The following is a 24,558-nucleotide window of genomic DNA, read 5'->3' on the forward strand; positions in this document are numbered from 1 at the left end:
GATTCATCAGCGGGGAATCAATTTCTCCACAGCAGGCTGGCTGAGCACACAGTGCAGAGGTGGTGCACGGAGCATCAGATGCAGCACAAACACCGGGGAAGGAGGGGGGGGCACGAGTCCGGGTTCCACCCCTGCAGATGCGGCAGGGAGGCGAGCGAGCTCAGCGGGCTGCCGGCGGGAAGCAGAGCGGCAGACTTCACCTTCCTAACGCGCCGTCCGATGCTTTTCAGAGACAGGAGTTGAAAGATCCTGCAGGGCGGAAGCTGAGGGGGAAATTGAGACTGAATTGGTGGTGTGCATAATTTTCCTATCTGGCCTTATATAGCCTTAAAGCTGTTGCCTATTGCGTTTTATCTCCACCGGGTTAAGGAGAGCGGGAGATGGCACGGTAAATAAAGTAGTAGCACTCAAACTGAAGAGGTTCAGCCTCCTTTGACAACATAAAAACACCCTTCGGTGGGCATGGAGTGCGGGAGTGTGAGCCCAGTCCAGACAAAAACAATCGACACGGGTCTAATGAGTCATTTGATTAACATTTTACGTGCCCGAGTAGCTTTAAATATTCATAAGGCTTCTATCAGGCTCATGTTGATGTAAGAATAATTTACCCCCACAGTGCCGTTACACGTGGCTACATATTGATATTATCCAAATCACGATGCTATCATAGAGAACTCACTCCAAAGTTGCAAATTATACTGACAGGGAATTCCCACCTGTTCCTATGAGGAGGAAACCAGTATGTGTGGCAGTTGGTGATCAAGTGTTATTTAGGCCACAGGATTTTAGCTATTCGGTGCTTTAGTGATATGAAAGTAACTAGTTACATTTCCAGAAACAAGTGGCACTCACTGAAAATGGAGTGTATTTATAGAGGACCAAGACTGCCGACAAATGTACGAAAATTATCATAATAAATTCACAGTTTGACAATAAATGAAGCCCTTATTCGATTATAGACCTTTTAGGTTTAACTGGCTTTCAAATTCATTTGGGTTTACTTTCGTTTTAATATGAATATATTTATTTCTGTATTTACTTAAGAAATACAAAACTATCAGCCCACCTTCTTTTTATTCTCACATAATTTTTTTATATATTCACTTCATTATGCAAATGAGGATGTTATATAAAGTGGTCACATGTTTACTTTCTAGCTACCAGGTTCATTTAGTAACCTGAGCTAAAGCTAACACCGGCAATCTGCAATAAGTTAAGCAATGTTTCTTTTAAGACCAAATACTACAAAAAGAAATATATAAAAAATTAAATCCTGTTCAATGCATAAAAGAATAAAGCAGCTCATTTAAAAGATTTTATTTGAAATGATTTTTAAATACAAATAATATAGTTTTTCATTTACAATGACAGTTCCTTTGTAAACAAAAGTGGCAGATAATCATTGGGTAGTCATTTGTCCAAACTGAGGCAACTTGCCGGCCAGTTGCCTGGATAAGGTCTGTCATGGGTGGGATGGCGTATTTTACCTCACTGCATTCTCCCCCCACAGCATAAATCACTGATGCTACATTCTATTGAGTAGAGTGATAAATACTCAGATTACAATATTACTTGTTAGCGTACACCTGCTCTGAACACAACTACAGATGGGTATAGTTTGCACATGTGAGATTGTGTGAATGCGTATGTGGTGCGAGGAGAGCATGCTTAAACTTTCATCTCTCCCACACTGACATGATACACTAGTAAGCACTGTAAAAAAAATAAAAAAATAAAATAAAAAAACCCCCACACAACTTTATGGATATTTGTGGTGATAGATTACACATTACTGAAACTGCCAAGTTGCCAGGATACAGCAAGAGAACTACTCAAAGTATCTCTGTTCTTTTTTTTCCTTCCCAAAGTCTAACACATGTAAAAATCAAGGTTAGATTACAACAAAACCAGACACACATTTATGTATTACATGATTAACGGAAAAATTATCAATGAAAGTGGGAGCCTGAGCTGCTCTGTGTGCCTCAGGAAAAAATGGAAAACTCCCAGGTTTGGTAAAAAAAAACAAAAAAAAACCCCCAAACCACTCAATCTGACATGGCAGTAACTGCAAACCTAAGCCTGTTCTGCTTAAGAAAAAAACAAAAAGCAAGTTTAACAGTTTTTTTCCCCAGATGAGTGCTGTGTGTGTCTCTCTAACAGGGATATCATACTCACTTTTACACTCACAATGCACATACAACTGCAAAATAACTGTACTTGTGGGAGGTATTGTGATGAAAAAAATCAGTGATATGTATCCCAAAACTTATGAGCTACAGGTTATCAAAAGAAAAAGAAAACCAACGCTAAAGATTCTTACACAAGAAAAAAAAAATACTTCTCTCTCAGGAACCAGTGGTGCATAGCACCCAAGGACGTGTATGTTGCAGTATTTTAGTTGTATTCGTAAGGCCTTTTTCAGACAAGGAGTACACACTGGAATGTGAAAAAGGATTGAGATAAGGGAAGTAACTATGTAACGCTCTCCCTCTAATACATTTATATATATTTTGACATCAGTATCTTATCCCCAAAAAAGACTGAAGACACATCTTTTAGTGCTAAACTAAAAGATGACTCATTCAAGCAAACCCTAACACTGCAAGTTTTTTCAGCTTCTCCTCCAGTTACATTTGAGATCACATTTCAACTCGAGCTCCTCCTGCTTTCAATCAACCGTCTTCTCTTTAGGAAAAATAAAAAACATTTTAAAGTGAATCACGCGGGGAGAAGGGGCATCACTTACAGGACTGACTGTAGATCAGCAGGATCTGTGGATATCTCTGTCAAAAATACGTGTACGGACAAACCAATGGCTGATTTGACAGTGGAAGTAAGTAAATATCCCAAATGGCTGACTTGGTTGCGATGTCCAAAAGCAGGACTGAACTTCGCGCTTCTGCAGTATAAATGTACAACAGAAAGCATCACTGCTGTGGAAAACATTGGTGCTGAGCATTATTAAAAACAGGAGCAAAGTGTGTTGAGAATGATTTCCATACGGAGATCAGCATTTTTAATTTTGCAGATGGAATTGGCGGTTATACATCCCCACTCCCTGTCAAGAAAAGAAGAAAAGAGCCAATATAATAATAATAATAATAATAATAATTAGAATTCTAACAATAGGTCCTCCAGTCCACAGTGTGTCCATTTGCCATACCTGTACAAAGACACAAGGTTACATACCATTGACGCACTCGCACACCCGCACACCCGCACACACACACACACACACACACACACACACACACACACACACACACACACACACACACACACACACACACACACACACACACACACACACACACACACACACACACACACAACAGGCCTGTTAGTATTCACAGAATTCTCTTCCGCCAGCAGCGGAAAGTGAATAAACAAGTCTCTGTAGAAAAGAGAATTTCGGGGTGTCGGGGTTCAGGTCACAGTCCATGACTTTGCAAAGGTTAAATGGAGGAGGGCTCTGTGTGTAGAAACTGTCCCCGGTGACTCTGTGAGTGTTTGTGGCTTCGCTGCTCCTCACTGACTGCTTTCTGGCTTGAGCGGGGTCAGCAGTGAATGTGTGGCCAAGTCCATGAGAGGGTAAAGGGAGGAGGGAGGGGAGGGCTGAGCGCGTACGCACGCGCTCAGTCGTTGTCCTCATCGTCATCTTCACTCTCCTCGATGCCGTCGCTGTCCTCTTGCTCCTCGTCCTCCTCCTCCGTGTCGGGGATGTCCCACTGCGGGTGGTTGTCCAGAATGGCCTTGGCCTCGTGGACCTCCAACTGCACAAACACAAAGCACTTGTGTTATCATCATTGCAATTAACACTTTCGAGTCTGTGCATATTATTTAAGGTGATTTGTAGATTATTACAAATGCTAGCATGTGCCTCAATATGACTTCAGATGCTCTTGGAAAACCGATAAGGAAATATTGTAACACAATACTGGGAAAAATGACCTGTGCACCTACATGAAATGTTAAGGATCACATGGGAATCTAGGAAATGTACAGCAGTGGTTCCTGGTTTACGGCATTTAAAATGTCAATTAAGCGAAAGGTTGCTGGTTTAATTCCAGTTACCTGCTGTGGCGACCCCTTGTGACAAGGAAGCAGCTAAAAATATTGGTGTAATGTATGAAGTATATCAGCCAATATTTGCTGATCTATCAGAGTCAGTATTATATCTGCTGTTAAGTAAATTAACCCCAAGCCAACTAATTATCTGACCTCGCTCTGATTTTAAGTGGCTGTCTTTCTCAGTCGTTTCCACTTTGTTATAAAACCACTAACAGCTGACTGGAATCAAAACACTGTGAGCTCCTGAGAGCGACCACCCCTTTTTTTTGTTGTTTTTAAACAAATGTTTGTAGGAGTCCGCATGCTTAGGTCCTTGATTGTATACAACTGTGGCCACGGAAGTGATCGGAACACCTGAATTCAATAATTGGTTGGCTGAGAGAATACTTTTGGCAATATAGAGTATATATTCTCCAATATATCTGATTTTTTAAATATGTTAGTCTTAAAAATTCTCTTTGTGTTAGGCTCTAGTAAAGAGCCTGCAAGTGTTTTAACTCTTTCTCGCCAGTGCATCATTTAATTTATGCATTTAGTGCTTGGCCCACATGTTGTGCTTTATGGTTATTATGGATAACCTCCTCTCTGCCTGCAGAAGAGCTATTGGCCACTGACAATGGCTGACAAACTTTCATATAACACAAGGTCATTGAAAAATATATATAAAAGATGTAGTGCCAACAAGAATCCCCATTCAAAAATGTTCTACACATTTTTTGTGTAGAACATCTAAATACACATCCAAATACTGGATAAAAATTAGGTACTAAACAAGTCATTTTATATATATGTCTGTACGACATTGGCATTGACATTTTTTCCACTGCAAGCACCACATGCTTTCAGAATGAAACCAATCACATACTGGGTTCAAGTCTAATTTGAATAACATTGATTTGACGATCCCGCATTTTAAGATAAAGGTGAGTAGCTATGAAATAAATAAATTCTTGACCGGTAGAAGAAAACCAAACCTTAAGTGCACTTAAAGTGCACTGCCTACAACAATACAAATCATATTGCTTCTGGCTAGCAGTCAATACCCTCATTCCTAACATCTTGGCAGCAATCAATACCATTGTTCAGTGAGCCTCAGCTACATTTGGCTACAGCTGGTGGGTTTATTATTCCAGCCACTTTGGTAGCAAAAACCCATCATATCCAGGACAATTTGAACTGATTGGCTGACGGAAGGCCCCCCTATTTACACACACACACACACACACTAATAAAAGGCACACACATACACACCTTGAGTGGTTTGATCTGGTCCAGTCCTAGGTAGGAATCAGAACGAAGGATAACAGAATATTGGTAGTTGCCCGTTTTGGAGGGGGCTGAAAACTTGAGTTCCACCTGGAAAATAACCCATGGAGACACACACACACACACACACACATAAATATGTTAATTTCATGTTTCTTAAAAGACTCCCTTTAACCAAATCTAATCACAGAAGCACTCAATGTGCAGTGTATAACTGTATGACTCAGAGCACTATTGTTTTATGCATTAATTACAGCTGCAATGCTGGATTGTGGCCAAAATCCTGCGATTGATGCGAAAATACAATAGTCTCCATGTAAACAAAGCCGACCTGTTTCCATCCCCATAGAAACCACTAATGCAAGCGCCAAAAAGAGGCAAAGGACAAACGCTTTGAATATTATAAATTTCTGCAATCTGCTGTCACCAATGATGTACAATCATCTAGCAGCAGAGGGCCACAGCGTGGTAGGTAATTACAAATGAACTGCCGCACGATGATGGGGTCCAACTGTAAACATTAGACCAACATTGCCTCAGGCTATGATTACTATGTTGCGCAATTACATATGGAAAACAGCTCATTACGAGCACAATGAACCTAATTATTATTCAGCGTGCGAGCAGAGAATGAGCTGTGATCATAGCCACTATTAACTGTCCTGGCCAGAGATGAAAGCGCGGCGTATTAACAGTCACACAGCGAGAAACGACAGAAGGAACTGCTGAAGTGACAGGCTAATGGATTTCTTGGCAGTGACCTGCAACGCCTCTTATTACCATCCTTGAGAGCGGGGGTGGCCAGTCATGCACGCTTAAAAACGGCCTTGTTAAGCTTTTACCTTCACGTCAGTCTGTGCTGGTTATGCTGAGCACCAGGATCAGTGGTGCAAATTGTGCAAAACAAACACAGACACACACTACTCTGAGGAAATAATGACAAGTGACACAAGTGCAAAGGGTTGCTTAGCAACAGCATGTGCAAGGGGTTACAAGAAACATAAGCACACACTAACTTATTAAGACCTTTTTACCTCACATGCATTACTGTGTAATCCAAACGATATTCACAAAGTATTTTGATACAAACACAATGAACTGACTGTAGTGCTGGATCTGATGATCATCACTACTTTTTTAATTAAAAACAATAACAATATAAAATCATACAATTTAAAATAACAATTATGCTGATTAATTACGTGTAAATTATCGATCATGATGTCACCGTGTCAAATTATTTCTCTGAAAACAATCACAAATTCTCCAAAGAGTCATCTGGCACAGGCACACGCTCACTTCCTGTGTGTCCGTTAAAATTCTAGTGCGGCAATCTCACCTCTTCTGTGTCTTTTAGCGTGCACACGTGACTGGGCATGGAGACGAGGGTATGCTCTCGGCGGTCAGCAATGTAGAGCCACCACCACTCCTGCTTCTCCTCTGGAAAGTAGAGACTGTAGACCGGGTGTGTCACCTTTGACTTGGTTTCTAGCAGGGCCCGCTCTCGCCGCTGGATGCTTTGTTGCAACGCTTCCCACTCCTGACAGGCAGGGGCGAAAAGAGTGACGGTTAGATTGGATAGAGCGTTTCCCTTCCATTTATCAGCTGGACCTCAACACTATAGGCTTTTAAGTGATAAAGCTCCTGCTGCTAAATCCTACGAATGACATATGCATCCGATTAACGCTCTCTGACCTCCTCGTCGTCGCCAGCCATCTCGTCGACTTCTGTGTCGCTCTGTTTGTCGCTGTCTTCGTCTCTTTCGCTCGGAGAATCCTTGTTGGCTTCGCCCTCGTCTGACTCGCTGCCTTTGTCTGACCCGTCATCATCTTCCTCTTTTGTCGCCACAGTTGCTGCTGTTGTTGTTGTTGCTGCGACTTCCTGCGACACCGGTATCAATAATGAAAAGTTATGCTGAAAGCACCGTTGTTTTAAATAATCATCTGACAGTAGGTGGATGCTGGTGTTAGTTTAATTCAGGTGTAACTGACTGAGTGAGTGGCTGCTTACATTTCCTGCCACGGTGCCATTGGCCTGCTTGTTTTTGGCAGGGGCAGGAGTGGCTTTCTTCTTGGTTAACTTTTTCTTCTTGGACTTGGCTGTCTTTTTAGCCCCTTTATTCTTGTTCTGCCACACTTTGGTTTTGGCTTTACTTGTGTCTCCTTGCTTCAGATCAGACACACAAAACAAGAAAACGTGAACATGATTCTTTGAACCATTAAACTTTTACAGCTTTAAGTTGCCCAAGCAAACTGAACATAAACTAATCTGAGCCGAAATGGTTTCTGCATGTGTGATCTTACCGCTTCCTCTGTAGTGGCAGTCTCATCTCCTTGACACGGCACTGGCTCTTGCTCTTGTTCAAACATGTCCTACACACACATCAATAAGCAGAGTTAACTGATGCTATCCAGCCATGTTTTCAGTCAACAGTGCACTCTAATGGTGATCCACAGTAGTGCATGTGCAAGGCAGCAGAACCTGCTTTCTAGTAACTCATTGTTACGTCAAGTATTACGTAGGTGTTGAGCCACACGGAAACATTTCTTACCGCCATCCGTTTCCTGTTTAAGGTGACGGTTACTGTGACGATTGAGCCTGCCGTGATGTTACTACTGTCTTCATCATCAAGGACTGCAAAAAAAAACCCCAAAAACATTAATGTCTAAAAGTTGAACACAGAAAAACGTAATGTACACACTTTTGCCACAAGATAAAACTCTAAATGATCAGCAGTTTAGCCAAACCGGACTAAAGCTTACAATGCCTCTTCTTACAGCCATAATTTTTCTTCATTAATCCATCTTCCACATCTACAGCAACATGAAACTGAAGTCGAAATCAAAGTAACATATTTTCCCTCTACCCTGTAGTGTAATTATGCGTCTTCCTTTTTTGTAAGCATCAGCTTTAGAAATATTTACCAAAATGAGAAAATATACAAATATTCGATATCCACTTTGTTAGGTACACCTGTTTAACTGCTCAAGAATGCAAATATTCTATCAGCTGATTACATTGCAGCAACTCAGTAGATTTGGGCATGTATGGTCAAACTGAGCATCAGAATTAGTGAATAAAGGTGATTTAAGTGACTTTGTTAGTGCCAGACAGGCAAGTCTGAGTATTTCAGATCAGATGCCCAACACAGCACTCTCTAGGATTTACAGAGAATGGTTTGAAAAACAGGAAATATCCAGTGAGTGGCAGTTCTCCTGGAGAAATTGCCTTGTTGATGCCCGAGGTCAGAAGACAATGACCAGACTGCTTTGAGCTGATAGGATGGCAACAGTAACTCAAATAAAGCACCCGTTACAAGCAAGGTATGCAGAAGAGCTTCTCTCGACACACCACACACGCTGAACCTTGAAGCTGATGAGCGATAGCAAAAAAAAGACTAAGGGTGCCACTCTTGTCAGCCAAAAACAGACAACTGGAGCTACACAGTCTGCACAGGCTCAGAAAAATGGGCTAATAGAAGATTGGAAAAATGTTGCATGGCCCGATTCGCCTCTGCTTCTTCTGCGCAATGCAGATGTTAGGGTTGGGATTTGCTGTAAATAACACAAAAGTATGGACGCATGCTGCTGCTGGTGTAATGGTGCAGGGGGATATTTTCTTGCCACACTTTGGGGCCCTTAGTACAAGCTGAACATTGTTTAGACACCACAGCCTCCTATTGTTGCTCACCATGTCCACCCTGTATGATCATAGTGTACCCATCTCCTGACGTCTACTTCCAGCAGGACAACACACCATGTCACAAAGGTTAAATAATCTCAAATTTCTTTACTGAGTATGACAATGAGTTGATTGAGCAGATCTAAAACCAACAGAACACCTTTGAGATTGTGAAAAGGAGCATCATGAATGTGCAGCCCAGCATTGAGTCAATGACATAAAGCGTTAAGTCAGTTCTAAAGGACGAAGGAGTCCAAACCAATGCTCACAAGATGTCTCTATTAAAGTGGTCAGTGAGTTTGTTACACTCCCCCCCTCCTTTCCGGTTACAGATGAGCTTCCCATTCCCCTGAGCCACGGTCGCCCCCACAAGACATGACAACGTCTACAACCTGTCACACTGCCACAAGCATGAGCCTCTTGTCACAGGTAGACAGATGCCAGTTGTAGTTTGGTAGAAAGAAAAGGTTCCTACATGAAACTCCTCACAACAAGATTTGTTCAGTAACAATGTCATGATGTCAATGGCATTTCCTCACACTTGGGGTGTGCACAGTTCCATATTTACATCCAACATATCCAAAAAATAAATAAATTTTAAAAAATGAGCAACTCACACCAAAGCAACATTAACCTCCTAGGACCTGGCGTCCACATATGTGGACATCGCATTTTGGGTTGTCTAGACCAAAATACTAAATGTTACTCTACAAGGGCCTGATATCCACTTACGAGGACATTATACTGCCACTGTTCTATCAAAATTTAAAGCGAATATCCTCATATGTGGGTCTCATTTTTCTCAGAAATGAAAATAAGGTACAAAAAAAAAAAAAATCAAAAAAAAAATCATGTAATTCTTTGTTTTTACATTCATCAGATCCCAATCAGCCCAAATAGCAAAGAGAAATTAAAAATGCATGCCATGAAAGAGCTCGGGTCTTAGGAGGTTAATGATTTACAGCACTAATGGCCAGAGAACAGTCTGTTAAAAAAACAGCAGATCAGACTATCAAAGGTCTGCTATGAACAAACAAAGTGTGTTTTTAAGGACTGACCCTGCAGTTTGATATCCATGGTGATGTGAGGGAAGCTGCCCAGCACAGCCATGACCTCGTCGTACTTCTCCTCTCCAAGGAAACGCAGCATGTTTCGTCTGTCGGAGTCCTTCAGACTCACCAAGTCCTGGAGGGTTCGCACCTTATACTAAAGTAGGGAGGAGGAAGAGGATGGCAGTGAGAGAATACGTGACCTGTCGACCATAAAACATCTTTATCTCCCATTATATTACACACAGTATGCGAGCACATGCAAACTCTCGTTAGATACCTTTTTAGAAATGCAGTATCGGAGATGCTCCTCTTCAAAGTGAGGCAGCTGCAGCAGCGGTGACTTTGACTCCTTCAGGCCCTGCACTATCATCTGGGTCAATTTCATACAGTTCTCTATGGTCACCAAGCGAGGAGCACTGAAACCTGAGGAGAGACATTATCATTCATGGAAAAGTATACAAAGATTTTATGATGTTGGTAGCACCAATAGAACTAAAAAAATGTATAACAGTAGTCAAAGAGCTGTAATAATGTGTAGTATATATGCAAACCTCTGCTGTTGGCCATAAAAATAAGTTGACAGCCCACATTGATCATCTCCTGGAGAAGCGCTGGAGTCTTTTTCACCACAAACCTCTGATCTGGAACAGAAACATACAACATTTTATTTAAAGAGCCTGTGAAATTTATCAAAAGCACTGAATGAAGCGCTGCATTGTTTATCTGATGTAGAAAAGGATATATTATTATTATTTGTGTTATATTCTATTCTAAGATTCTAATCTGCTTCCAAGTCTGTTTTACACACTGGAATTGAAGCTACCGGAGTGCAGAACACACACCAAGAATACCCATTCAATCAAAATCCATTTTGACAAATTTCACTTTGAGCTGCCAAAAATCTAAAGTGTTTTTCGACATAATGTTTAAAATCACTTTAGAAAGAAACAACAGCAACGAGAGTGCACTCGTAGATAAAATAGTCAACTTGGATTAATATTTTGCTCCTGTGCACTAAATCACCTGATTAACAATTTTCTGGACCATTAATTCGATTTTTGCAACAGTGTTTAATTTTAATGTTAAATTTTGACGTTCTCTACAGATTTCCAATCACCACTTCATCATAACTGGAGGGATCAAGAGTCACATGACCCACAAAACACCCAGCCTGAAGAAGAAAGGCTTGCTTCACAGACAAAGTTGAGAACCACCACTATTGACACCTGTTATCTATTCATTATGAACTGCATTCAATTAAATTTTATTTATATAGCGCCAAATCACAACAACAGTCGCTGCACAATGATACTACTGCACTCTTACATCATGAAAGCAATATAATGACAACATTTGGGTCTTGGGGGGGGGGGGTGATAAAGCCCCATTTATCAGCTCCAGATAAATGAGGCTTCATTAATCTTTTGAACAACTAGGCCAGATCTACTTGAAGATTTCTTTTTTTAATAAAATAATTAAACAAGCATAATTAGTAAAAATGTACAATTCCAGTGAGTATCGTTCAGCATGTGTCCTACCTTCCTCTAATTCCTCAGACACGTCCATGCGGGCCAAGTGAGCTAACACCAACACCCTGGCCTTCAGACTGTAGGGATAGTAGAACGGAGGCTCCTTCTTCTTCACATTGATATTTCCTAATTCACGGATCAACTACGGGAGAGTTGGGAGGCAGTCATTATAACATACTGTATTGTACAAAAACATCATCTTCTACGTTGCGTGCTGAATTCTGAGTTACTGGCAATGAACTTCAATCACACAGGAAATGAAATCGCAATGAGAGCGCTCTTTTCCTTCCTCATCTCAAAAACTTCCATCTCAAAAACAACATCTGGACATAACACCCCCCTCAAACCAAGTTTCTTCTCTTATGAAGCTTCTTTCACAGAAGCAAACTTCTGTTTTTACCTGCGGCACTTCAACGTTGTCTGTGGGTCTTATGGTTGCTTCTTTATTGTTGCGAGGATCAAATTCGAGTGCTGCCGTCAACACCATGATTAACCCTGGAGGCCAGAGTCAGCCAAAATTACAATTTGTTAATGCAATCAGGAAGAAGACCGAATTTATATCAACATAACCTTTGCTGAATAAAGTAAAGCATGTGCAATGCTACAGAATCTTCCAGTATGTGAACCAGAAACTCACGTTTCATGTTCATATTCGGTGTCTTGCACATGAAATGCATAAAGAGCTGGGTGGTGTTGATGAGGATCTGGTCTCCACTGTATCGGATTGAGCGGTACCACCATGTCCCCTAAAGTACAAAGAAAAAGAACAACCAGCATGAGAAACACAGATTATAACAATACAAGGCTTCTATTTCTATATGAAATCATGATGAACACTTACCACAACAACAGGAAGGATAACCATAAAGGCAAGTCCATACACCAACAGCACCTATAAAATGAAAATAAAGCAGTTCGATCCAACCAAGTCTTTCAACTTGATCTACAATAGCCCACATAGTGTTTTTGTTTTGTTTTTTAATAAAGTATGGTTCTTTGGAGTATAGGGGCTCTCTGCTATTAAGAAAAAATAAAAATCACATATGAGATGTATCAGTTAACTCTACAATGAAATAATGGACAAATACCAGCATTGAGTTCTTCTGGTCAACAATCCAGGCAGGCAGGGCGATGCCAAAGCTGGTTGCTAGAAAAGGGAGACACAAGAGGCAATGGAATTAAACAGAAAAATTCCCTTTATACATACTGAAAGCAATCTTTCTGCAAAAGCACTCCTCTGTGTCGCAAATTACTTGTAAGGGTGAGCAATCTAATGATACTGTGTTGTTGATGATCTAAATTTGGCATATGAAACAGTATAATCAGCTCATTTAAACTTTTCTACACCACGTCTACCATGGCAGGTAGTGACACAATGAGAGTGATGCTCACTGGGTGCACTGCTGATCTCTGATGTGCAACTTGAATAGCAAACAGAAGACAGAATGGCAGGTGAAGATGACTTTGCAGTGTGGAAATGATTTGGATGCTCAGTAACTGAATGCAGAGTTGCCAGGGAATCTGTTGGGACAACCTGTAATCTAATCACAATCTTGTTCTACCATGTTGAAAATTGATCTTCACTGAAGGCAGTATCGAAGTAATCAGCTAGTCTGACGACTCAGACACTCGAGGCAACGGTTTAATTTTCTGGGGCTTCAGGTGTGGCCGGAATGTCTAGATAATAGATAATGGATCAAGACTTCCTGTTCTGTTATAATTGTGTATAAATCCGGATACAGTTTTAAAAAGCTAATAAAAAGTCAAGTTGTTTTCAGATGATGTGACTGTTTAAAGATAGCACAAAGTCTCTTTTTCGCTCTCCTCTCTGTTTGTCTGCATGCAGCCAAGCCTCCTCAAGAAACTAAAACTAGAAAACCTTCAGTACCAAAACTTATTTCCTTTGCTTGAAGATTCTGTATATTAATGAGAAGACATTTAACAACAGAGTCAGCCGGTAGAGCTCCCACATAAAATGATACCAGCCTCAAACAAATTGTGATAAATTTGTTCATGAATGTAAATAAAACTAAGTAACACATCTAAAACTATTACAGTGCTTGAAATGTACTTATTTAACTGACTGAGTTTAAAGGTTTACATTTACAGAAGCCGCAAAATCCAAAAGTGTGCTATCATTCCATTAGTGGAGCCGCACAGACAAAGAATGTGTGTGAAAGTGGAGCAAACTCTTTTTCGTATCATCCCTGCTCTTACTGGACTGTGCTGTTTCAAATGATTTACTACAAGTTAAGAGGAAACTGTTTCACCAGCATCAGTGGAGAAGGTGCACCAATGCATTAAACTGGTGTGTATGAGAGAAGCTTCACTTACCTCCTGGGCCGTCAGGGTTTCCATACATTTCCCAGTTCTGCCTTGACTGTTCATTGGTTAGACTGCAAGGAAGAAAAAACAAAAAACAGATTATTTGATCAACCCAGAACTCTGGGCTAGAAGATGTAATCTGGCTGGCATGAACAAAGTCAAAACCACAATGATACTTACGCAGCATAGGCCTTAGCAATTCTCATGAATGTGGCCTCATCGCCACCTTTGTCGGGGTGATACTTGAGTGACAGTACACGGTACTGCTTCTTGATTTCTGACAGCGATGCACCCTGAAACACAAATACACCACACCACATGTAATGTAGGTAACAAAGACAATCAGCCCTAATTTAAAGAAGACTGAGAAGTCCCAGAAATCCAGAAAGACACGTTTTGAGCTTGAGTAAGATGTGGAAGTAATACAAAAAATAAAAATGTAACATTAAGGACTCCAGTGGCTTTGCAATAAACCATTTGTTTTGTGTGTGTTTACCGGGTCCAAGCTGAGGACTTCATATGGATTATACTCCTGGTACTCTCTGTCCAGCTTAGACACCTTGTAGGCCAGCAGCAGAAACACGAGCCACCCAAATAACAAGGCTGCTTTCCTGAAAATGTCAGCACACAAACAGGAAACATGAATAAACATCTGGGCTATAGAGCCCACATGAGACATCTGTCATTTTCAGAAACACTTCCGATGACTACATCCACATTAATATAACGCTGCAACTGAAATGATCTTTACCATTTAAAGCTACAAACATTCTATCATAATTTGAAACACTAAAAGCAAATTTCAACCCAACACATCCAAACACAAGGACATGCCACGTTCTGACATTGTTGTTTGTTTAATATTTATGCGTTGAAGTTGAACTTGTTACCATGACAATGGCAAAAAACCTGTGGCCTGCTCTGCAGCATCTGTTGCCATGACGACAGCTCACTAGCCAGAGTTGTCTGAGTTGCTCGACCGGAGAAATACATGATGGATTCTTATAATAAACACGCTCCCGATGATACACTTGTGAGAGGGAAACAGATACTGAGATTTTGAGAGTGAGGCTGAGATGATCGCTTTGATTTTTTCCACCCCGATAAACAAGCTGTGTGCTTCCACCGTCTTCTGTACTATGAGCAGCCAAGCAAGGGAAGGCTTTATAAATGGCAGTTGTTAAATACTGGGAGTAAATACAGGATGTGGGTCTAGTGAAGGCGCGAGAGAGGAGTAAGTGGGAGTAAGAAGCTGTTAAACCACGCAGAGCGAATAAACAGCTCTTAGAAGACAGGGTGATGTTAAGATAAATGTTAAGCAGTGCAGCTAAATGTTTACAGCCACAGCACAAGTCACACGCAAACAACATAAACTGCACTCATGCCAAAAGCAAGTTCTTATATGTACTTAAAAGAGAGTATTCAGTCTGACCATAACATATACCACAACACATTCTTTGTCCGGCTGGAAAAACCCTCAGAGTGAATCTATATGCTGTCAGAAACAGGTACAGTGTCGAGACGATGTCTGAGTGATCACAGTGTTAACAGCTTGGGCCAGTCAATCCTAAACAACAGCAGCGATGTGACGTTCAACAAGCAGGCAAACAACTAAGCATGCAAGCTTGTTATTGTACTGTCCAGGAAGTGTTGTCCAAATATAAGTCAACATATTTATATGCAAGTCGTGATCCTCTTTCAGCTGGTCCCTTTAGCGGTCACCAAAGCAAATCATATGCCTCCATATCACCCTAGCCCTAGCTTCCACACCAACCCTCTGAATTCCACCTTCACTACATCCGTGAATCTTCCCTGTAAAGAATACAAAGATAGTGTTATGAAGGACTTCAAACTAAAACTTCTTATGGCTTCGGTGTAACGCACGATAGACTCCCATTCATAACTGAAGTCTCAAACCAGTTATAAATAAGACGTTCGCTTTCATAGATGTTACCTCCAGAAAAATTCTTTAGAAAGGGAAGCTGAGGAAATCCACCAAACAACAAGAAAACCATGTGTGGGACGAGCTACTATAAGTACAAACCCAAAGTTCAATTCAGCAGACTCACTTTAGTGTTGGCACGATGCTCTGCTGCGACTTCATCAGCCTGAGCCGATACCACAGACACCTGCCGTGCACCCTCCGCAGGCTCTTTAGGCGCAGTTGTTCTGAGACAAGAGGAAGCACATTAGCAGTATGAAAACAGCCACAATCAGTATGCATAACAACATAGCAACAATTCAGTGAGATTGCCTGGCTGCACAGAGCCACTACTGTGCCAGGGGGAGGGTTTAGTAATGTTGTTTACTTCAATCAGCTCGAATTTTGTATTAATCAATCTTCAATCCTATTGCAGAAGATGGACAAATAGTTATTTTATGAGTTTAGTGGCTCTGTGTTTATTAACTTCTATAAATTATCTGAGGTCACTACGATAACCGGTTTACCTGCCAGTCAGATTCTCCCAGTCAGCTACTCCCAGTAGACCAGCTGCATAAAGTTTGCTACCATAACTTATATAACAGCTTATGCTGGCTGCATTCTGTTAACTAGCATAGAGTCTCGCTAAGATAGGGAGCTATCAAGAGGAGGTCAATAAAAGCGCAAAGGAAAGCTTAAGCGCGTGCCAGAGTGACGCTGGCTTTTGGTGTTTTAGCTGTGCTGTTAGCTCATGTTTCCAGGCGCCTGTGTCGCTGGGTTTCACTGCAAAGCTCCTGGAGGTAGACCCAAATGGAGGCTAAATCGTGGCCAGCTGGTAGCCGTATACAAGCCAAAATACCGCCAGAAAACTTCATGTTAAGTTAGACAGTTAAGTTAGCTCAGTTAGCACTGAGCCACACAGTCAGGCCTTACCAGCATTTTGATCCCGGGGCCAGAGGTAATATGTGGCCGGGATCACAATAAGTCCGACGAAGGACGTTAGGAAATAGAAAAAGGTATTGCCGCTGTCATCGTACTGGAACTGTTGCCCGGCCATTTCGTAGCGGCGCTTGGGTCGCCCTTCTTCTCCACCGCTGCTCTTCCCCCTTCAAGCCCAATGTGTGATACCTGACAGACCGTTAGCAATCCAGCCAAGAGAGCTCGACGCTATGGATGCATCGGTGTACGTGGTGTACGCCTGCGCAATGTGATTTGACTTCTTCTTCGTTTAATGTTTTAAAACCTTTCCCGCGTTAGCGACCCCTAGCGGTGGCATTGGAGATCAGCGTGTGAATGGTTTCAAGATTCAAAGTGTTTATTGTCATGTGTACAGAAGAAATAGCATTTCTCTGTGCAATTAAATTCTTCGTTTGCTGTCCATACACAAATGTCAAGTTAGGTAGGGTTGAAGGAAAAGGATAAATTAGGTAAAATCAAGTATAAAAAAATAGAGAAAGATAAATAAATAAGTACAAAATATGTAAACGAAGAAAAGTGAGGTAAGCAGTTGTCAATGTAAAAGGATGTACAAAGGATCTTAATGTACAAAAGAACTTAGTGTACAAATTGTCCTGATGTGCAAATTGCAGTTGAGGTAGGTCAGCTGTTCAGGAGTCTGATAGTGGGGAAGAAGTAGTTGTTGAGTCTAGATGTTCTGGATTTCACACTTCTAAACCTTCGTCCCGAGGGCAGGAGTGTGAACAGTCCATGTTGGGGGTGTGTGGGGTCTCTAAGGATGGAGGCAGCTCTCCTTGGACTCTGCGATGGTAGATGCTCTGCAGAGCGGGGTCCTGGTGATTTTCTCCGCAGTTATTGTAACTCTCTGCAGGCGTTTGCGCATAGCAGTAGTGCTGCTGTACCATGCAGTGATGCAGCTGGTCAGTGTGCTCTCCACAGTGCAGCTGTAGAAGCTGCTAAGGATCTTGGCAAACATCCCAAATTTCCTCAGTCTCCTCAGGAAGTGCAGCAGCTGCTGAGCCTTTTTGACCAGCTGTGTGGTGTTCAGTGCCCAGGTGAGGTCCTCACTGATGTGATCGCCCAGGTATCTAAAGCTGCTCACCCTCTCCACTTCACTCTCCCGGATAAACAGCGACTGGTGAGGCCTCTTCTTACTCATGTCCATGTTCTTCCTTTTTGAGCTTGAATAAATGCAATGGGGGGGTGGGGGGGGGGGGGGGGGGGGGGTGTCTTTGTTTTTTAGTTATGTAAACATCCCGTGTATGACATGACTTCATATGAAGGATCTGTAAAGTCTGAACCATTAGATAATTGTCAGTAGTTTATGTGTAACATAAAAGTGATTATAGATAAATTTACATATTTGCAGTTTTAATTCATTTTAATTCATTGCGTTTTGCTACATCCAGCAATTTGTGCAATTTATTGCTTACATTTTTGGGCACTTTGTTCAGGTTTTTGTTTTTTTGTTCTAGCCTATTATGTTTTGGAATGTATTTTAAAAAATTATATAAATATTTAAATATAACTTCAGCATCCAGTCTCACTTAGTGCAAATGCATTTATTAAGTCACTCCGACTGACATTTATCAGGTACAATGTCCATACACATACACATATGCATATACAAACATACTCTGGATATATTCCAATCATCAAGAGTAAATGCAAAATATCACAAATGATGAATAACGTATCTTTTTTTCTTTTTTAAAGGACTTCCAAGAAGCATCAGTGATATTGGAACATACTACCTCCCAAAAAATAATAATAAAAAATTGTATTACACTGGAGAAAGTTAGAGAGAGAAAGAGAGAGCGATAGGGAGACAGTTGGAGAAAAAAAATTGTGAGTTAACTAATACATTAGTGATAAGCCGGTTCTGACAAACCATCCTACTTTGGCAAAATGGCCTACCGTAAGTAGTTTATGCACATTTCTGCTGTCACAGAGTAATTCCAGCACAAATCTAAGTAGGTATGATGATTTGCCACTTAACTTTGCCCATCAGAGAATGCTTGTAGCTCATATTCATAAAGCCAGGACGGTTTGCCACTGCATTTTACCCGTTAAAGTATGCTTGTAGGTAACATTCACAAAGGTAGGATGATTTGCCACTTAATTTTAGCTGTTCAAGTATGCTTCTAGCTCATATTCACAAAAGTAGGACGATTTGCCACTTAATTTTGTGTTGTGCGCATGCGCAGAAACAACGGGTAGGATGGTTTGTCAGGTAGGATGGATTCCCAGAACATCGAACAGTGTGTGGGTGTTATAGTTTCTCCAACACACCTATTACCCACTCAGATGTGCAGAGATTTTGTAACCTTTTTTTCTCTTTCGCCAGTTTCTGTTCTGCAGTTGAAGTTAATGCCTGCTCTCATCAGCACTCTTCAACACATACCTGGAGAGATCTGTGGAGGCTGGAGGAAGAAAAATCACCGACCTGTGTGTTCCAGATTGCAGGAAAAGGAAAACATCTTGCTATCTTGGCGCAACATCTTGATAAAACAATCTCAGCTTTTGATATGGAGATCGGTGTCAAAAAGACCAAACCAAGTTCAAAATAAGAGATTTTGGCAAGGAAAACACAGACAAAAGGTTCAACAGTAACATTTAGGGCCAAACACTGCGATCAAAAATCAGCCTGCTGTGCTCTCTTGTCTTGTTAATCTTTCTGTGTTACAAAAACTCACAGCAGAACTCCAGAGAAGAATTCTCGCAACACAGATAAGATGCAACAGGAAGCTCTTATAGGCATCTTATCCAAAGTTCCAGTGAGTAATTGGACTTTGTGACAAACTCCTCCCAGCTGTCAAAATAATGGAAATTTGAGATTGAATGACCTTTGTCCTGTTCATCAGGGCTTGTGAAATCACCTTGTAAGGAACACTACAAACACTCAACATAAATGACAGTGTTCTAATTGTATGCAGTATTTGGGAGAAGTTGATTCTAGATAAGATCTCACACAAAAATAGTCTAAGGCTCGTGGCTGGACTATACTCACAATGAATAAGTAGCCCTAACCTAGTTTTCTTAAGTAAGCTGTACTTCGATTTTTTTCTAAGGCAACAAGTTTGCATCAGGTTCTGGGAACTAATTTGATTTTATAGTTCATTCTCTTTTCTTCCCCTATGCAGGTGCTTACTGAACACTGCTATTGCAGTTAGCATTCAACTGAGCAACCACCGAGCAACCACTTGTTCTTCATTCATCCAAATCTTGTTGTAAATGAACTTTCCTCAGTTGTTTGTGTGTGGTTTGGAAAATCAGAGACCAGAGGAACATTCATAGAACGGAATCAAAGAATTTTTGCTGGTTATTTATTTGAAATTTGCATGATAGAAATATGCTAAACCCAAATAAGCCAACCAAATGTTCAACACTTTGCCTTCAAAAGCTAGGTTAGCAATTAGTAAGCTATGAAAGATTCATGCCATCCTCTCTTGGTTGTCTATCTTAAACACTTAAAGACTGATCTAAAGAAGCCTCACTCTCTGCTTCTCTCTACTGTGAAAGCACTTCTAAGTCTCATCAGGCATCTGCCTGGTTGATTTCTCAGCTACAGGCAAAGAATTTGATGAAGAAAAATAAAACAGCCTGCTTTTTGCATCTCATTTTCTCACACGTGCACCAAAATATCATCCAGATGCTTGCGTTTCAAGTCAGGCACAGTAGCATCAGAGGCAGGATAACCAACAGGAAGTAGCATCAGCAGCTTCTCGTTCGCCGGGCGTTTAAGTAGTAGTCTGAGTTTGGGGCCGCAGTTGAGGGGCGTAGATGTGACGGTAACAAGACCCGCATTCTGATGAAGCAGACGGAGAGAAACAGTGAGATTTGTGCACTACATTTTTGGATTTTATGAGCGAGAGAGAGAAGAGCTGCTTTCCCAAGTGGTTCAAATGATTTGAATTATGACCTGTAATGCAGCCAGGAGGATCCCACAGGATATGGACACGCTGATTTCGTTGTAGTAGTGTGTTTTCTTCTTGCCATTTGGGAGAATCCCGTAGGTCTGTTTAAAGATGAGGATCAGATATGGAGCAACATCCAAGTACTCCTTAATCCAATTTGTCCTACAAGAGGAGGGAAAAGAGAAAGAAAATGTGTTTTTTTACTTTGGAAGATAATAACTGAAAATTAGTTGTGAATTTAATGTTATCCATGGTTGTTCTTTAACATCTCTGCTTGGCTGTAGTAAGAGCATGCATGTTTACCTCAATTTGGCCAAATCCTGAACCCATTTTTCCCCCATCCTCTGGCGGTAGTTCATCTCCTCCTCCTCTTCAACTATCAGTCTAATTTGATGCTTTATATCTGGATCTGACACCACAATGAACGTCCAGGGTTCTGTGTGTGCGCCACTAGGTGCTGTACCTGCTCACGTGAAGAACAAGAAGAGAAGAAAAAAATCCTTCAAAATGAAGCTCAGACTAATATTCTAGGGTGAATCCCAGTGAATTATGTTTTAATGACATTTCATGCCTGCAGTGTGGATGACATTATCGATGACTTCCCGTGGGACAGGCTCCGGGCTGATGAATCGGACAGACCTCCGTTGGTTCATCAAAGTGTAAAACTCCTTGGACCTTTGCAGCATTGTCTCCTCAGGGTATCGCTGCGGTGAATAAGGCAGTTGTGTGAGGTTCTCCTCTTCAGTGCTGTCCCCCCAACCTTCATCAGCATCATCATCTTATAAAAGATGAAAGACAGAAAGACATACCAATAAAATACAACTCCAATCCCAAAAAGTTTGGACACACTGTAAAAAGTCATCGCAATCAATTGCAATGATCTGGAAATTTCACAAGTCCACATTTTATTCACAAGAGCACAAAGCATACGAAATGTTTAAGCTGACATATCTTAGTATTTCATGATAAATACGGGGTTATTTTAATTTTGATGACAGCAGCATGTCTCAAATACAGTTGTGACAGGTTCCTTTTTTTCACTGCGTAGCATCCCGTCTGCTTTTAACAACAGTATTCCATCATGTGGGAACTGTGGGCCAGATGAGCACAGGGAGTCTTCTACACTTGTGCTGCTGTAATGGATGCAGTATGCAGTTTAACATTTTCTTGCTGAAATATGCAAGACGCCATCTGAATTGGAACATCTCTAAAACCTGAATATACCTTTCAGCAATAATGTCGCCTTTCCAGATGTGAAAGCTGCCAATTTCACAGGCACTGATGTGTTTCCACACCATCTGAGATGCAGGCTTTTGAACTGAGTGCCGATAACAACCCTGGTGGTCACCTTCCTCTTTACACCAGAAGACAGTGTTTCTGGATCACTTTCACATTTGGCTTATTCTTTGCATGACAGAGCTTTAACCTGCATTTGTGGAAAGTACGGAGAACAGACAGCGGATTCTGCAATTCTTCTCAGGGATTTCCGTGACACAATCATGCCTGCTTTTAATGCACTGGCTTATATTACTTATATTCAGCCATGTCCCTTGCACGCAGAGATTTCTCCGGATTCTCTGAATATCGAATTTAGTTATACAAATTTGTCACAATTTTACTCGAGGAACAATTTTGTGGAAATTTTCAACAATTTACAGACACTTATTTTTGGGTTTTTGGTTCACCCATTTTTACTTTTGGGAAACACTGTCGCTTTAAGATGCTCTTTTTTAAACCCAATGGTGTTACTGGTCCATTGCCAATGGGAAAATGTCCTTCCAGCTGTTTCTTTTTATTACAACTTACTTTTTCAGTCTTTTGTTTCTCCACTCTCAAAGTATTTTTTCTTTTTTTGAGATGTGTTGCTGGCATCAAATTCATAATGAGTTATTTTTGCTTTAAATGATACATTTTTCAGTTTAAAGAGCATGTGAGGATACAGTTACTGGCCTTGCCAAGTTGTGGAGTTTCATGTGAAAAACAACAGAGGAACGTTATGTAATAGACAACCAATAAAAAAAAAAACTCTTTTTGAATCCACGCAGAACCTTTGCCGAAACATTTTAAACCGGTAACCACATTCTTTATTGTGTTCAATGTTCAGTTTACATTGCATTTTAAAAGTTGTGACCTACATTTGAACATAATGCAACTGGCTCTAAAGCATGCATCCAACCAACCACACCAAAAAAAAAAAAAAAGTTCAGCCCTACAGCGAACTACAAGGCTCAGCTCTCACCGTCTTCTTTTGCTGTGATTTCTGTATCGTCCTGTAAGTCCTGGTCCACCCACGGTCTTTTCTCCCCTTTTGTCATCCCTTTACTTTTGCCTGGAGATGTGGAAGTGGTCTCTGTGTCCCATGATTTCACCAGCACGAAGCCTATCACCAGGCATAAAACCACCGCCAGAACAGGCGTGAACACGGACAGGAGAGCCATGCTCGCTGGAGTGCAGAGAAAAGGCCACGGGTACCTGCCCTTTGTGTTGCTTACCTCAGCGGAACGCAGACTTGATTGTGAAACACTACTACAGTTATCGGGGCGGGGGTTGTAGGCTGAGTCAGAGCAGCCGTACTGAGAAATGGCCCACTAGCTTCAGGGTCAGCTATAAAACGAAATAGCGCACAGATCCACCACCAAGTCATCCACTGCACTCTTAGAAAGGATGTGTTAAAAAATGACACAAAAAATGTGTTTGTTTGTTTTTTTAAACATTTATTTATTGGTTTTAACCGGTTTTACATAGTGCACCGTGAGCAAAAATAAAATAAAATATAAAAAAAATAATAAAGTAAAAAAAATAAAATAAATGAATAAAAACAGCCTGAAACTCTAACTTGATTTGTATATCTGTCCTTCCCTTTTGTTATGGTTTGCTTTGTTTTTGTTTCTATTATTATGTTGTTTCTGTTGTTGTTGTGTTATTACACTATTAACACTTTTTGTGTGAATTCTAACATAACATGTGCAAGAAAATGTGTAAACATTGAAAAAATGTGTAAAAAGCTTAACACACTTGATGTGTTGCGCAGTTTAACACATTTTGTGTGTTATTTTCAGAATCTAACAACAGGATCTTCATCAAATACACTGCTTTTTAGGACCATTTTTATGCCTATGCAGTGGGAAGGTCAGACAATATGAACTGATTATATTGGCTAAAATTTTTCATTTTTGGCCTTTATATATAGTGACAAGCTTTGATGCTAATAAGCTGTATTTAAACCCAAAGTACAAAATTGTATAACCTGGATGCTATATTTGCCAAAATGTATGTTTTTCTGTTTGCATGCAACTGCACATTTGTTGAATGTTGACAATTTGTTGAAGATGACAACTGTTACCTTTAAAAAAATGTAATTCATGTATTGTCTGGACATGCTTATATCAGAACATACATATATATATATATATATATATATATATATATATATATATATATATATATGATAATTGCCCTTTTTAATGACATTTTAATGATCTAGAGAGTTAGAAAGTTAGTCAGATATGAATTTTGTTTGATTTTGTCAAGTACAAATTGTGATAAAGCTTTGGCTAAAATTGAATGTAGAACATTTTAATTGAAAAGATTCTGACAACTGTTGTTTATTCAGTTTGTTATAATTTATAATATGCTAAGTAAAAATGGAATTCAATAAATGTATAATATATACCCATTTTTCTCATTTTTTTTTTAGAAAAATTGAAATGTACACATTTTAACAAATCTTTGTGTCACAATAACACATCCTTGTGTTGACTTTTTTTAAACACAGAAGATGTGTTAAAGGAGCAGACACATTAATTGTGTTAAAACTGACACATCATGTGTTGTCC

The 24,558-nt window shown here is 40.5% G+C and overlaps 2 protein-coding genes across 2 annotated transcripts; both read right to left on the bottom strand.

Moving 5' to 3' along the window:
• Positions 1–1,330: 1,330 nt before the first annotated feature.
• sec63 (SEC63 homolog, protein translocation regulator) lies at positions 1,331–17,040 on the bottom strand. The gene is made up of 20 exons (XM_087852048.1): positions 16,782–17,040; positions 15,997–16,096; positions 14,424–14,538; positions 14,108–14,220; positions 13,937–13,998; positions 12,691–12,749; positions 12,444–12,494; positions 12,240–12,348; positions 12,003–12,097; positions 11,612–11,744; positions 10,625–10,714; positions 10,351–10,496; positions 10,080–10,227; positions 7,892–7,974; positions 7,644–7,712; positions 7,351–7,506; positions 7,036–7,221; positions 6,680–6,880; positions 5,326–5,430; positions 1,331–3,776 (listed from the first exon to the last, which is right to left on the bottom strand). Exons 1-20 carry the CDS (start codon positions 16,903–16,905, stop codon positions 3,639–3,641), a joined length of 2,283 nt encoding a protein of 760 aa, XP_087708174.1. The 5' UTR covers positions 16,906–17,040; the 3' UTR covers positions 1,331–3,638.
• Positions 17,041–20,088: 3,048 nt separating this feature from the next.
• iyd (iodotyrosine deiodinase) lies at positions 20,089–23,231 on the bottom strand. Its single transcript, XM_006797199.3, has 5 exons — positions 22,962–23,231; positions 21,294–21,500; positions 21,026–21,185; positions 20,728–20,884; positions 20,089–20,613 (listed from the first exon to the last, which is right to left on the bottom strand). The coding sequence occupies exons 1-5, from the start codon at positions 23,158–23,160 to the stop codon at positions 20,431–20,433; spliced, it is 906 nt and encodes a 301-aa protein (XP_006797262.2). The 5' UTR covers positions 23,161–23,231; the 3' UTR covers positions 20,089–20,430.
• Between the last annotated feature and the right edge of the window lie 1,327 nt (positions 23,232–24,558).

This window comes from Neolamprologus brichardi, chromosome 15 (assembly GCF_056152115.1).
Source record: "Neolamprologus brichardi isolate AB-2024 chromosome 15, ASM5615211v1, whole genome shotgun sequence".
Classification (NCBI taxonomy): domain Eukaryota; kingdom Metazoa; phylum Chordata; class Actinopteri; order Cichliformes; family Cichlidae; genus Neolamprologus; species Neolamprologus brichardi.

Excerpts from the sequence above, each read along its gene's own strand:
- sec63 (XM_087852048.1), bottom strand. The coding sequence starts at position 16,905 with ATGGCCGGGCAACAGTTCCAGTACGATGACAGCGGCAATACCTTTTTC. Across the intron at positions 12,750-13,936 it reads AAACCCTGACGGCCCAGGAG|CAACCAGCTTTGGCATCGCC; the intron begins GTAAGTGAAGCT and ends TCCCTTTTCTAG. Across the intron at positions 12,349-12,443 it reads TTATCCTTCCTGTTGTTGTG|GGGACATGGTGGTACCGCTC; the intron begins GTAAGTGTTCAT and ends TTTGTACTTTAG.
- iyd (XM_006797199.3), bottom strand. The coding sequence starts at position 23,160 with ATGGCTCTCCTGTCCGTGTTCACGCCTGTTCTGGCGGTGGTTTTATGC. Across the intron at positions 20,885-21,025 it reads CAGGATTTGGCCAAATTGAG|GACAAATTGGATTAAGGAGT; the intron begins GTAAACATGCAT and ends CTCCTCTTGTAG. Across the intron at positions 20,614-20,727 it reads TCCTCCTGGCTGCATTACAG|AATGCGGGTCTTGTTACCGT; the intron begins GTCATAATTCAA and ends CTGCTTCATCAG.